Genomic DNA, 14,186 nt, shown 5'->3' with positions numbered 1-14,186 from the left:
TTCCACAAGTGGGTGATAATAGGTGAAAAATGAAATATAGACAAAAACCCTGTTCAAACTAAAGAACCACTATATATGGGGATGACAAGGGCCTACTTTTTATTGGATGGAAAAACAATTCAACGAGTCTAGTTCAAAACAGAACAACAAAAAAGATGCAGTGCACAGTCAGTGCGTAAAGAAAATAGTTTTCCTCATAGTAGGTAGAGACTCCAAAATTGCCAGTGGTAAGGAGGTAATGCTGAATTGGCAAAATATGTAGCCCTAATTTAAAACACTGTTAAAAATGGAAAATAGTGAGACTTGAAAAAAATCAGTAGGGACAGTGAAATACACTGCGGGACAGATGGGGAATATACCAAGTTTTGAAATATATGTCTCCAAATCTTTGAATTGAATAGAATTTAGGTGGAGGGATGCGTTGCTTTGGGCTGCCAGAATGCAACAGAAACCCACTAGATTGCTCAGTTGTAGTAGCTGGTTCAAATGCAAGGTTGGTATTTGCTGAAATTTTAAATATTACATTCGAAGAAGTAGGAGTGGTAATCTTACAAGGATGAAAAAGGATAAATTCATAGAAGATTTTTGCATCTCCAGAGGACAAAAAAAAAAAAAAGAAAATGAAATAAGTGGTATATGGCAAAGAAAGTTCCCAGCATTGTCGGATTGCAAGAGCCTTCCAGCACACAGACAGACAGATGGGATTTTGATGGGTCTTCGCTAGAGCTCCCTCCTTTTTTTTTTTTTTTTTAATGCTCTAACTAAAATACCAGTGTCCAGGGTAAAGTCAATAGTAATTAGATTTGAGCAATGAACAAAACTGTCTTCACAAAAGGAAAACACATCTTCAGAAGTAGAATTAGAGCATTTAAGGAACTCGCGTGGTCATTGATGAAGGAAGAAAATTCATTCAGTCTCAGAAAAAAGTCCATTTTTATTCAGAATGTTGGAAGGCATGACCCCGAGGATCATTTTCAGAAGCTGAAGAAAATAGTCTATAGTAACACTTTGGAATGTGTCTGGGCAATGCAGCAAAAAAAGGAGCCAACACTATTATACAGAAGTACAAGGTAACCATGCCTCTCTGCTTCTGTTGTTTGACCTTATTATTACAAAAGGTTGAGAATAATGACGGAATTCACGGAATTGAAAAATTAAAAAAAAAAAAAGGTTACTTGACATGCTAGTGACTATAGGCATTTGATATTAGATATAAACAAAGATTGGCCAATGTTACAAGTATCAATTGATACTTTTGTTCAGGAATCGGGTTACAAGCAAAATACCCTAACCAGAAATCCAGTTCAAAAAGATAAACAATCAATTCCCACTGATAGTAGTAGATTAAATTCAGATGTATAGGCGTTAATGAATCACTAAAAAGGGCAATTTAAAAAAATAAATGTTGAAGAATAAGCAACAATTCTTTGCAATGTGCTAGAGGAGTGAATATTCTCTCCTGTGAGTTTAGTAACTGAGAATAGAAAGGACAGGATCCTTTCTTTGTTTTTCCTATAATATTTCTCTGATTTTGTGATTATATCAATTCAAAAAAAAAAGGAATCAAAAGAAAAGTTCAGAATATCCTCTTGAAATGTTCTGTCTGGGGCTATGAGATATTAAATAATGGCATAAAGGAATAAAAATAAGCCTTAGTACTGAAGTGTTCCCGTTATGGAGCTATCAGGAATACTAATAAAGAATCAGGAATGTACCTGGAATACTAACAGAATAGAAACCAGTGCTTCCAATAATTCAAAAATTACTATGGTAAGCTAGTAATTGCATGTCATGATACTTACCTGAAAAAAAGAAGAGATCTTGGTTACATCAAAAATGAAATGAAATTAAGAAGCTTTCATATTTGGCCAGTAAGAAAGAAAACCAGTGTCAGTACTTTTTGTCTTCTGTAGAACTTTCTGTCTTATGCAAGTCACAACCATATTTTACTGCAATATGTCTCAGCACTATATCCTTCTTAGTCCATCATCTGGCCAGTGGACCCATTATTACTTTTTAAAAAATACTCATAACTGAGAGTTAATGAAAGAGTTTTAGATGGACAGGTAATTTTCAAAACAGGTAACTGTAGTTGATATTAAAAAAGAGAAGTGTACTTAATTCAAATGTAGGCAGGACTGGTTGGGGTTTGTTTTTTCCTTTATTAAAAGCAGCTTATTTGGGCTGTCTCTAGAATTCCATGCATAGTCATGAAGTCTCAGCTGTCAAGATATGTCTAGAACAAAAAGCTTTCAAGACTGTTTTTAAGAGACAAACTCATAAGACTATCAAAATAAAAAGCACTGGCTTTAAATGGAAGCAACAGCAAAAAGTTAGATGGAGCACATAGAATTTTTGACTTTAAGACTAACCAGAAAACATAATTTCAATATTTTTTGGTGGACAAAGTGTGTGTGTCTTTTTTTTTCTTTATATAATGAAATGCACACTATGTGGCACCTGTAAGAAATGTAAAACAGCCAGGCCCTCACTCACATGATGTGAGAAAGCAAAATGCAAAAAATGCATTTTAAATAATGATAAATGAAAAAAAAAAAAGTCTCTTTAAAGAATTCAAACTGAGAATAAGAAAGCTACTCTTATAAGCAAGAGTCCTGCAGGAAATGTCAATATTTTCTACTTTCTCTAGTTTTATAAATGCCTAATCATGGAAAGTTTAACACATTATTTTAAAATAGTGCCTGATATATGTTATGCGAATCAACAAAAATGGAGAATAGTGTATCATCTTGGACAGGAAAATAATACAACAGAAATACTGAAATAATTGAGATTATATTGACACAATAATTGTAGGACTAATAGAATATTAAGCAGAGTGTAATCAAGGACCACAATTGAATTATAGCCTCCTTCCATTTGTCTGATTTTCTGACCTTTTTATTGTTTTAAGATTATCTAGAGTGGTACCTTAAATCATTAATTTTATAGTGGCATGAATGTACCTCCATGAAGTTACCATTGCTTTATACTTGGGAGGAAAAGAAGGGAGGATAATATAATCTTAATATGTGGTCAGTAAATAATGTGTTGGTAATATTCACCTATAATAAATATGTGCCTGTAAATATCAAGACACTGTGAATGAATCTAAATTCTCTAAATGCTCTGAAATGTTAATGCATAGGATTTTATCAGTAATAAATGTCTTTCATTCAAAAAAAAAAAAAAGCAGGACAGCTTTAAACATTTTTGAAACAAAGAGTGAATTCCTGAAATACAGTCTTTGGTCAAGCAGCCAGTTGTAGATTTGTAGATGTGATTATGGTGATGTACAGTTTGTATTTTGAACATGAAATAAAAGGGCATTCTAGTTATATTAACTAATCTCTTGGAGACTATATTAATCTTGCAGCTGTTTAAACTGGAGAATTTTCCTCCCTGTGTGTCTTAAGAAGCTGTACACTTACAAACATGCCATAGCAGATATTCCTTCAAAGAAGGAAGATGTTGGAATCTTCCAGGCTGATTGTTCTTAATCATCTGGATTTCCATGTACATGATATCATGTGTGTCCTAACATCTGATCTCAATGAGAGAATGAAGGAAAACTTGGTTTATTTAGCTTATTAAAGAGAAAGTTAAGCAGTAACTTGATCACAGTCCCCAGTTACCTACACAAGGAAAAGATACCTGATACTGGCTATCTTTAATCTATTAGACAAAGGTGTCACAAGATCCAGTGGCTGGAAGATGAAGTCAGCAGAGTTCAAAGTGAAAATGAGGTGCAGGTTTTTAATACGAAGAGTAATTTACCACTGGAAGAATTCACCACATGATGTGATAATTCCCAGCTGGCCTGTGACTGAATGGAGGGAGCGCAGGGTCTCTTCCATGCATATGGAGGACCTCCAAGTAAACCAAGCCCCTTCCCTTCTGTGTTTACTTTGTATGGATGGCTGAGGTGAATGAAACAACTATCTGCCACCGTATTGCTCCGACTCTTTGTAAATTCTTCCCATGTAGACGTTAGAGGTTCTTCTCAAATTTTCATCAAAGACAGACCTCGTATTTGAAGACTTTTAAGTATGCTGAGTTTTGTTTTCATCGTCTCTGAAAAAAGACTTACTATGTAATGGAGAAAAAAATTAACACAAAGCTCTGGCACTAGATTAACTCAGTGTGTGTACTCTAAAAGCAGCTTTTTATATGTGAAGATATGTTACTAGCATGAAGCTGCATCAGTGAAAAACAGAGAGAGTACAATGTCCGTTACCTCAAGCATGGGAGGACACTGTCAGCCACACCAAAGGGTGGTTCTTTTAAAACCTCCCCACTTGGAAGTTGGAAGAGATTGTGATTATAAAGAAAAGACTTTGGCTGAGTGTGTAAATCACTGGAAACTGCTAAACCCCAGCTCCTGTGAGCCTAGAGAATGGAGAATAGAGAAATTGCATCTTTCCAATCTGAATCCTCTGTGGGTTTTGTCTAGTGAAGGTGTTATTTGCATTCCTTGATTTGAAATGAGGATGTCTTTTCCTAACTGAAATCTAGGGAAAGACTCAATCCACAGAAGTTGGAAAATGCAATTGGATGTGGGGAGTAGATGGACAACCATCTTGAGTCCTCGTAGGAAGAAGGGCATCAGGGTTTCAGCTGTAGGTAGGGATCAGCTGGGCAGAGATGGAGGGTAGAAGGTAGTCCTCCAACTGCTGGAAATGATTGAGGAAGGCTTATTCCACGCTGCATGAGATATTGCTGGAATGTTCGTGGGTGAGATAGGTTAATAAGGATGGTGCCCAGTTAAATTTTGTGCATTCTATATTGTCTGTTTTTTCTGCATGTCTAGAAAGTGAAGGAGAATATTGCTATCTGTAGAGAAATTACTGTGGTGATATGCTGTTCTGGCTATTTTTCTATGTTTATTAATGTAATATAGAGAGTTCTAATTTGTGACCCTATAAGCTGAATTATGAGTGTGAGTAGCAATTTACAATTTTTTCATTGTACAATATAACCGTGGAATTAAATCTCTTACTTAAAACTGACCACTTTGGTCATGAACACAGTTGGAACAAAATGCAACTAAGCATAAATGTGACTCTGTCCATTATTCTCTGCTTAATTGTAGAGTTCGGGATGTTATTTGAGGAACATAAATAGATTTGACTCCTGAGAAGCAGATATAAGTAATATCAAGGACCGTTTAGTGATTTTTCTCCAATGGTTGTACATTATTGTATTTTTGGGAGCTTTATCTCCTATTTAAGTTCTTGATTTTTAAGTGTTTTAGAGGTAAGATAAACTTACCTGTCATTCATTGACAGATAAAGCCTACTGTGTTTTCATGCAGTATTCTCGCTAGAAACAACTTCTAATAGCTGTCACCTGTGTTTTATCTTTAAAGGTCCTTGCCTACACAGAAGGTCTCCATGGAAAATGGATGTTCAGCGAGATTCGGGCTGTGTTTTCAAGACGTTATCTTCTCCAGAACACGGCCTTGGAAGTGTTTATGGCAAACAGAAGTAAGTCTTTGTTTATTTTGTTTGCATAAAAACATGCTACTAGTTCTTTTGCATGGTATTTATTAATCTTTGATTTTAAACTCTGGACTTCCTTTGCAAAATGTTTATGTTTCTCTGCAATAATGCTTATGCTTGCATGTATTCATTGTGTTTTGTGTTAACATATTTTCTGGCAAGCCATTACTATGATATTTTCTTCCAGTAGTGAGGTAGATTCAGAAAGACAAAACATTGTAATTGGTAAAAATTTCAAATGTTTGATAGGAAATTTGCCTTTTTGTGGGTGATTTGACCACTCTCTGCACATTTTCTGCAAAAATTTAAGTGAAATATCTACTTGTTCAAAAGAGTAAGTGCATGAGTGAAAGATTAAATACCTGGTAATTTTTTAACTGCTTAATTAATGAAGAATGAAATTTTCCACTTTTGTTTTCCAATCTTCAACTTGAAATTTGTGCTACTATTAATTAGTATAAAGATACATAAAGAATATACCTTACATAACTTAAAACTGCATCTATTTCAAATGATGCAAGGTTCTTATTCTGAATTGAAACTACCTTGAAGGCTATTTATGATGTCTGCTTTAGGCTTCTATTTTAAGCACTACTCAAAGGACTCAAGTCAGGAACCTAAGGCTTCTAAATTGTCAGTGGAGAGAAACAGGTGTGAACTGGCATATTTCACTGTTTCATGGCAAGAAGTAAATGTAATTTCGGAGTGAATAATTCCCCACTATCTAAGATAGTAATAGTAACTTCCCAGTGTATTTACATGCACATCTAGCCCATGAACTCAAGAATTGGCAATGCTCATATTTTGTGGATGTTTCCGTGTGGAATTTGCTAGTATCAGGGAGTTTTTTTCCATAACTGAGGTTTTCTTACTCTGTGTTTCTCAGATGGGTATTCTGCAGTCAGATTCTAGTATTTCATTCAGTGAAGCTCAACTGGGCACTCTTTGCTTCATTTCACTGCTTGTTTTCATGAAATATGTCTTTGAGACCTTCCCATTCCTGCTTTACCCACTTCCTGCTGCATTAGAGCATAAAGTTTCAGAGCATGGCAGGAAGTAAGTGGCTTGTAATTGTGTAACATGGACCGTCTATCAGGAACAGCATGCAATTCAATTGGGAAAAAAAGAACACCAAAACCACCAAGTACCTTTTTTGAACCAGTAGGATGAATGAAACTTTTTTTTTTTTCCTACAAATAAGGTCTTCCAGAGAAACCTAGTAGAATTTGAACATGTAATGGCTTCAGCACTGAAGTTTATCACAGCTAGTACTTAACAAGGTTTTCTAGTAGATGCCACCGAAAAAAGGCAAAATAAACCCAAGTGATAATGTTTTGCCAGTTTCCTGGGAAGGAAATTTCCTTTTGCAATTTTAAATTGAGTTAAACTACAAAGGACCAATTCAGTAAATAGGGCACATGGATCCAGACAGTTTTCTGTACAAAATCCTGCTACTTTGTATCAGAATTGAGTGCTTAATGAGGTGCGTCAGTAAACTTTTGCCCTGAGCAGTTCTGATATAAGGTTTTATTTCAACTGGAAAGAGAGAGAATTAATCAATTGCTGCTCTTCTCTGTTTTAATCTACCAGTTATCAGACCAAATATTCGATCAACTAAACAGTTTTCTGGCCTATAAAAGATCATATTTCACAGAATCACAGAAGGGTTGAGGTTGGCAGGGACCTCTGGAGATCATCTAGTCCAACCCCCTGCTCCAGCAGGGACACCTAGAGCGCGTGGCACAGGGTGGCATCCAGGTGGGTTTGGAAGATCTCCAGAGAAGGAGACTCCACAACCTCTCTGGGCAGCCTGTTCCAGGGCTCTGTCACCATTTTTAATGGTAAATCATATTCTTCTGAAGTATACCTCACGCAGGTTTTGTGCAAAATTGGAGAGTTATTGCCAAAATCAGTTCTGCAAATGGTTTACTAGTGCATAATTTCTCTACTTCTTACAGCTTCCGTTATGTTTAATTTTCCTGACCAAGCAACAGTGAAAAAAGTTGTGTACAGCTTACCACGTGTTGGAGTAGGAACCAGCTATGGATTGCCACAAGCCAGGTAATTTGATGAAAATATTTTGTATATTCTATGCTTATTATATTATATAAGTGTAAATTATATTAAAGGTACTTTAAATATGTTAGTACTAAAATATTATTCCTGTCATAAATCTTGAGATTTTCTGCTTTCTATTTTTCATTGGAAAACCATTGCTCTTTACTTAAAATATTGCCTGTTATTATGGACCAGAAATAAAAGTATTTTAAACAAGATTTTTTAAAAATCTTTATGGGGAAGAAATACCTTCCAGTGAAGGACCAGAACAAAATATGTAGCTTTTCTCTGCAAATTCTGAATTTTAGTCATGGACAAATGATCATCCTTGCTGTGATTAATTTCATACAGGATATGGAACTGAACTTGACTGGGATTTGTGTTTGCTAAATTAAAATGATTTCTGTTTGTAAATTTTCTCTTCCTGCATTTCCAAAATTAAGGGGGAAATACATTTTTAAAAAGATCTTTTGAGGTTCACATTTAGAGATTTTCATACTCTCCAGAAAAGTATAGTTTATGATTATGTATATTATATATAATATACAAGTATATATTTATACTTCATCATTAATATCCAATCATTTTATGGAGAGAACCAAGGCTGGGAATTTCAGATCCTTTGCTATAAAGGCATTTATATTTCAGTGAAGGCTAACATGACCTTCATATATACTTTATAGAACTGGGGAAATTTTTCTCCCTCCAAATATTTTGTTTATAAATGTCTGTTCATAACAAAACTAGTTTTGGGGAGTGCATCAGCAAAATGTAGTGAAAGTTTTCTCAGGTTCAGGATGGATTCCTCATCAAAATCAAAGAAAAATAATAACAAACCAGAGAGAACAGACAGCAGGAAATATGGTGCCTTGGGTTCAGATGCTTCTTGGCTGGACTTGGCCAAAGGCCAACGACCTAATCATCAGTGTGTTGCCTGGGATGTGTCTTTCTTTAAGTGGTTTTCTGCATACTAAAACTCCAAATTCTCTTTGTTTTATCCTGGTGCAGAATGTGGGAATATTCAGAAATGTCAAAGCATTTGTAGGACTGGAGAGTGATCTCTTTCCCAGCTGAACATACTTCCCTGACATGAACTCAAGGGTCTCATGATGCCTAAGGCTTGATCTCCTCAATGTGCTGAAATCCTCAGGCAAACTGCCAAGTTCCTCAAGTTTTCACTAAGATCAAGGGGAAGCTGGGGCACCTCTTTGGAAGGTGCATCTTGTTAACATTTGCATTGCTCTTCAAATATTCAAATTAAAGCTAAATGAAAAGTAATATTTTTTTTTCTAAAATAAAAATGGCCACATGTTCTAGAAAAAGCAAAATGCAAATCTCGAATGTGATCATTTTTACTTTTGAAGTTCATATCTTTTGTGCCTTGTTCAGTGAATAACTGTCAAAAAAAGTGTGTTAATAAATAATTATTTTTAAAAATTCATCTTCAATATTCTAGGCAATTATTTCTATACCTTTTTCAAAAGTTTAGTTTGAATTAAAAAAAAAAGGAATTTCAGTTTCTTTGCACCCCAGGTTTGTAGAATCAAACACATCTACCTCTTCATTAGCTTTCAGATGAAATCTGCTGTGTGGTAGTGAAGTTGTCTTTCTTTCTCATTGTACGTAATCACTTTATGATTTATGCACAATGAAGATCCTGTAATCGTAATTCTGCCTTTATTTATATTTATGTACTCTCACTGCCTTCCTTCAGCTGGGTTGCAGTGATCAATGGAAAAGCTGGCTCAGTAGCTGCTCTGTAGTTAACATTTTGTTACTGCTAGAATATAGTTTCCCCTTCCATTGATATGTTTGTTCTGGAATGTTAGAAGGAATTATGTGGACCATTAACACAATAGATAAAACAATGGCTCCAGTTATTAAAACGGAGCAATGCAGCCAGTGAGGAGGCTCGCTGAAGGAAAAACAGTGTTTGCACTGGCACGGTGAGTGAATCTGGTGTTGGCTCCACACTGCCCCTTGGTCCCCGTTGGCAGCTTGGTGATGCATTTCCACCCCTCTGCCCAGCTGGCTGTGCGGGCTGGTGCTGAGGAAGGCAGAGGGCTGGGAAAATGAAGATTTTATGTCATCAAAGCATAAAACCCTTTTTAGAGCTTTGATTAAGTGAATCTCATGTGAGAGACTAGCTAAAACCAGTGACCTCCAAACCCTTTTTCCTGAACGTGCACAGGGGCTGCACAGCACAAAACACCCCGTGGGTGCTCACATTTTTATGAGCTACTTGGAGTTTCTTTGGATGACATTGAATCATGGCTAAGTTAAGAGTGACCGGGAAAAGGGGGCAGGCCATTTTCCACATAGAGGATATACAACATCCATTCCCTCGACTAAATGTCATGATGTATTTAGTAAACACCCTTAAAGCATACAAAACTTGAGGAATTGGATTATCCCCTTGTACATCAGAGGATTTTCGGCATTTTCCATATGGAGTAGGCATTTTGCAGTTCTCCAGAAGGGAAGGAAGCGCATTCATTTTGTGCATCCTCATACTCGTGACGGCATCTCAAAAGAGAGGCCTGGTTTGATCAAAGGCAGGCAGATTTAGCAAAACACAAAACAGTGGGTCTTCCTGTGTTAACTGCAACAGGCAGGTGTGGAAGCAATTTATTGTGCATAATTTTCTCCAGTCTTTACTGAAATAACTGAGAAGCTTTCAAACACCTTAGATACAGAGCAAATAAGGAGCCCTTAAAAATATTTTGATTTGCTATAAAGTTCATGCAGATCGGAGATTTAAATACAGAGTCCAGCACTTGACAATTTGGAGTTTTAAGACTTCCTGGGAGGTTGTGGGCAAAGCCTAAGCACAGTTGCTAGGTTGTACTGATGCATAAATGTTTCATCACTAGAGGAGCAAGAAGTCTTTGATGGAAATACTTTGTATATTCAATTATCCATATTAATGGTACTACTGCATTTACTATTTTGTGTGTAGCTTGAGTCCTAGTTTACTGAGAATAACATATCTTCAAGCATTCTACTGTAAAAGTAGTTGCTATTCTAGAAAATGCAGTGTAAGGTATGATTATTTATAAATAATTCTTCAGATAAATTGCTCACAAGATGTATAATAGAAGCAACTTAAAAATATTAGCCTTGCTTCTGGTGTTCTGGTAGAGTGTAAGTACCTTTGGCATCTTGGAGTTAACTGAAAAATAACAGGAGACAAACTGGCAAGAACTTATCTTGCTGACTTGGGTAGATATAGAGATGAAAAAAAAAAAAGAAGGAAGAAAGTGTAAACACACTTGCATGGTCATTTTTTATGCCTAATTTGTTATCCTAAATATGAGAGGCTATGACAGCCTAGACACTGATTTAGAGATACAACTGTGATAACTGAATATTGCAGTTAGGTTTACCAGTATTCATCCTTCTACCTGGAAGTAGGGTCTAGTGCATGTTTAGAAATATGTACCTATCTGTTCATAAATAGATAATCCATATTTTTGCAATTTCTGCTCAGTAAGACACTGTTATATGTGCTTGTTTTGAGAAATTGCTCAGGATTCACAGTCTAGAAATGGCACACTTTGTATGTTCAGTAAGCATCTGGAAGCTGAAATAGCTGGTGTCACTAGTTACCCTTAACATGCCGTATGCATGTGTATATATATGTATGTATGTTAAATTTATGAATATTATAAAATTTTGGGCCTCCTATTTTTTTTTTAAACAGGTATAAACATTTTCACTAGTTGGACCATTTTATTTCTGTGTTTCTTTTGTTTCTGTAAAAAGGTGTCAGAGGAGAACTTCTTCCAAAGATTTCTCCTTTCTTTTTTTTCCATAAGGACTATTTGCTCTAGAAAAGACTTGTGAGCAATGAAGCTCACAACAAGCTCTATTTTTTTTTTCAGATTTTTTTCTTTAATGCATTTAAGTGAATGTTATTTTACAAACAAAAGGCTGTCCATATTATAGGTAACCTATAATTTTCTGCAAGGTATTTGGTTATTATATTTTCAAACTGAATATATAGTAATTCTGTGCTTTCATCTTCCTTGGCACAGTGTTTGGCTCTTTTACCCTTATCCAAATATATGATTTTGACAAAAGTGTGGAAATTATCTACTCCAATTAAAAATGAGGCACAATGCAAACGTTAATCCTGAGAGACAGGTAGATGGACATGTGAGCAGATGACTGAATAAACCTTCTTTTGGGAACCAGGCTATGAATAGAAATCTTGGGGCTTATTGGGAGACAGGAAGGGCTCATTGGTAGCTGAGGTGCACAAATTGTGAGGTAAATGTCTTCAACTCATGTGCTGGAAATATGTGGCTCTTCTTTAATCCATCTATCAGTCACCTTAATGAACTTAGCTAAATACATCCTTTTGAAACAGGGAAATGGTACTCCCCTTTTATTTCTTTCGGACAGCCCAGGCACCAGGAGGTCTGCAGTTTCTTTTGCTTCCAGTCTTTTAATCAGATTCAAAATAAAACAAAACACAGAAAATATTATTCTAAATCATTGCAGTGCTGTAGTATTGGTAAAATAAAATACAGATTTTAATTTCAGTCATTTCTCAAGTAAGGATAATAGTGTCTTCTTGACTTCATAAATGAAATAAAAAAGCCTCTGAGAGAATCTGAAATTAATCACACTAATAACATTGCCCTACATCTTAACATTTAATGAGGCTCTTAAAATAATCATTCTTTAAATGTATTTCCTAGGAGAATCTCTCTGGCCACTCCCCGACAGCTTTATAAATCCTCCAACATGACTCAGCGATGGCAGAGACGGGAGATATCTAACTTTGAATACTTGATGTTCCTCAATACTATAGCAGGTAAGGCTTCTGACTCTTTAATCCTTCATAATATGTTTATGTTTGTCAAAGTCTTGAGTACCGTGACTTGATGGACTACATTTATCCCTCCAGAATTCAGCTGCAGCTTTATGATAGATGCTGAAATATGCACATTAAATTTTATCAGAAAATGCACAACCTATCCCGGAGACTTTCGATTCATGTGTTGTGGAGGTTGTTCCTTGCTCTCCTTCTGCCATTTCCTCTGCTGACAGCTTTGTCTGAAGCTTTATTAGAGTCAACAAACCATTGCCAGAGAGTGTCTGGAAATAATAATGGGAAAATGTAATTTCGCTACTTCATCATTCTCAGCAACAGCAACTAGACAGCAGAATAACAACAGTATTCTGCCTAGTACAGATGTCACCTGGATTGTGGTATGATTCGATTACAGCATCTTTTCTTGTTTAGTTCTTTGAACTGAAATATAGTATAAGAATGAGAAAAAAATGAGAAATAACTGCCACAAATCCATTCTTTATTGGCAAAAGGAGATTTTTTCTGGCAATTGTCATTAATTAAACATTCACAACGGCATTTTTGTTTTCTCCTTTGCCTTTACTGCAGAGGTGCTAGCCTCTGCAGTAATTTTAAATGTAAAAAGCTGCAGTTTTCTATACAATACACAAAGATTTCTCGGAGTTGTCTTGTACTACAAGTCCTGCCTTTAGCACACATGCTGCCCATGAAAAAAGAAAGCCCAGAAAAAGAGACTTTATCACACATCTTACACCAGTGAGTTTTACTTTAAAGCCCAAATTAAATTCCTCTTTGTACTCCGGTGTCACAACTCATATCTTTACCTTATCCTGACTTTTACGCTTGAGATTATCCTCAAGCCAGACATAAGACAAATGTATGTGCAAAATCCAAAGGTAGCACCCAACTGTTTTGTTACTCTGGTAACAAATGTTTTGTTAACCAGCGTGGACACAGTCACTACGCTCTTCCCAATAGAGCAGGCCCAAATTCGGTAGCTGTCAAAACTATCCTTCTTTGAACCTCCCAGCTCTTGCCCTAGTGCTTATGTGCTAGTCACCTTCCACATATCCGATCTCACAGACCTTAATAAATGTGTCATCAAATTATCCTTGCGTGATCCAGAAGTGCTACCACTGGGCAGTTGGGAAGCCGAGAGCGTGTTTACCCTGTGTGGTGGAGCACGGAGCAGGGTCCCGGAGGCTACCAGAGACCTGGAAAGCCCATCTGGTGCAGAGCCGTGGAGGCCCAGCAGCCTGGTCCTGAGCGTTGGCGCCACAGTCACGCAGGGCCCTGCCCAAGGAACGAGTCCTGCTGAGAGGTTATCAACGCTGGCGCGGTGCCACCAGAAAGCCGCCGTGCCACTGCTGGACACGGCCTGTGTGCAACCACTCCGTGTCTCACACACCTCCCCTGCAGCTCTGGTTCTGCCGAAATGCAGGCAGAGCCTCGGAGGCTCCCTGACAAGCGAGCTGAAGCTTGGAGAGTTTCCTGGAGAGCTGTGAGCGAGGCCTTGTCCCCTGAGTCCTCGTGCAGTACATTAGCAATGAGACTGTCCTTCCCTTTTAATTTCCTTTTTATGTATTCCTCTCCTCTGTAAGCACTGAACTCTTTAAAGGAAAGTAGGCAAGAGCTGAGCCAATTTTTTTATAAATTACCGATCATTTTTAATCAGCTCATTTATTTTTAGGTACATTACCAATGCATCCAAATGTAGAGGATATTATTATGCGTGAAGTCAATTAAGAATTGCAGTGGTGCTTGCACTAAAGTATCCATCAGTAAACAAGCTTCGTCCATAAGGA

General features: G+C 36.7%; 1 protein-coding gene across 5 annotated transcripts in view; it reads left to right on the top strand.

Moving 5' to 3' along the window:
• NBEA (neurobeachin) overlaps window positions 1-14,186 on the top strand; it is a 460,133-nt gene that overhangs the window by 357,816 nt on the left and 88,131 nt on the right. For all 5 annotated transcript variants that reach the window (XM_088522208.1, XM_088522209.1, XM_088522210.1 and 2 more), the window contains 3 exons: window positions 5,369-5,486; window positions 7,460-7,562; window positions 12,266-12,381. In XM_088522208.1, the coding sequence (XP_088378334.1) occupies window positions 5,369-5,486; window positions 7,460-7,562; window positions 12,266-12,381 (337 nt within the window). The remainder of the gene's footprint in view (window positions 1-5,368; window positions 5,487-7,459; window positions 7,563-12,265; window positions 12,382-14,186) is intronic.

Source organism: Tinamus guttatus, unplaced genomic scaffold, assembly GCF_059628265.1.
Source record: "Tinamus guttatus ecotype Peru unplaced genomic scaffold, ASM5962826v1 Tinamus_guttatus_pri_ptg000150l, whole genome shotgun sequence".
NCBI classification, from domain to species: Eukaryota; Metazoa; Chordata; class Aves; order Tinamiformes; family Tinamidae; genus Tinamus; species Tinamus guttatus.
Note: the sequence above shows the minus strand (reverse complement) of the source record. Positions and strands in the feature narration are given on the sequence as shown.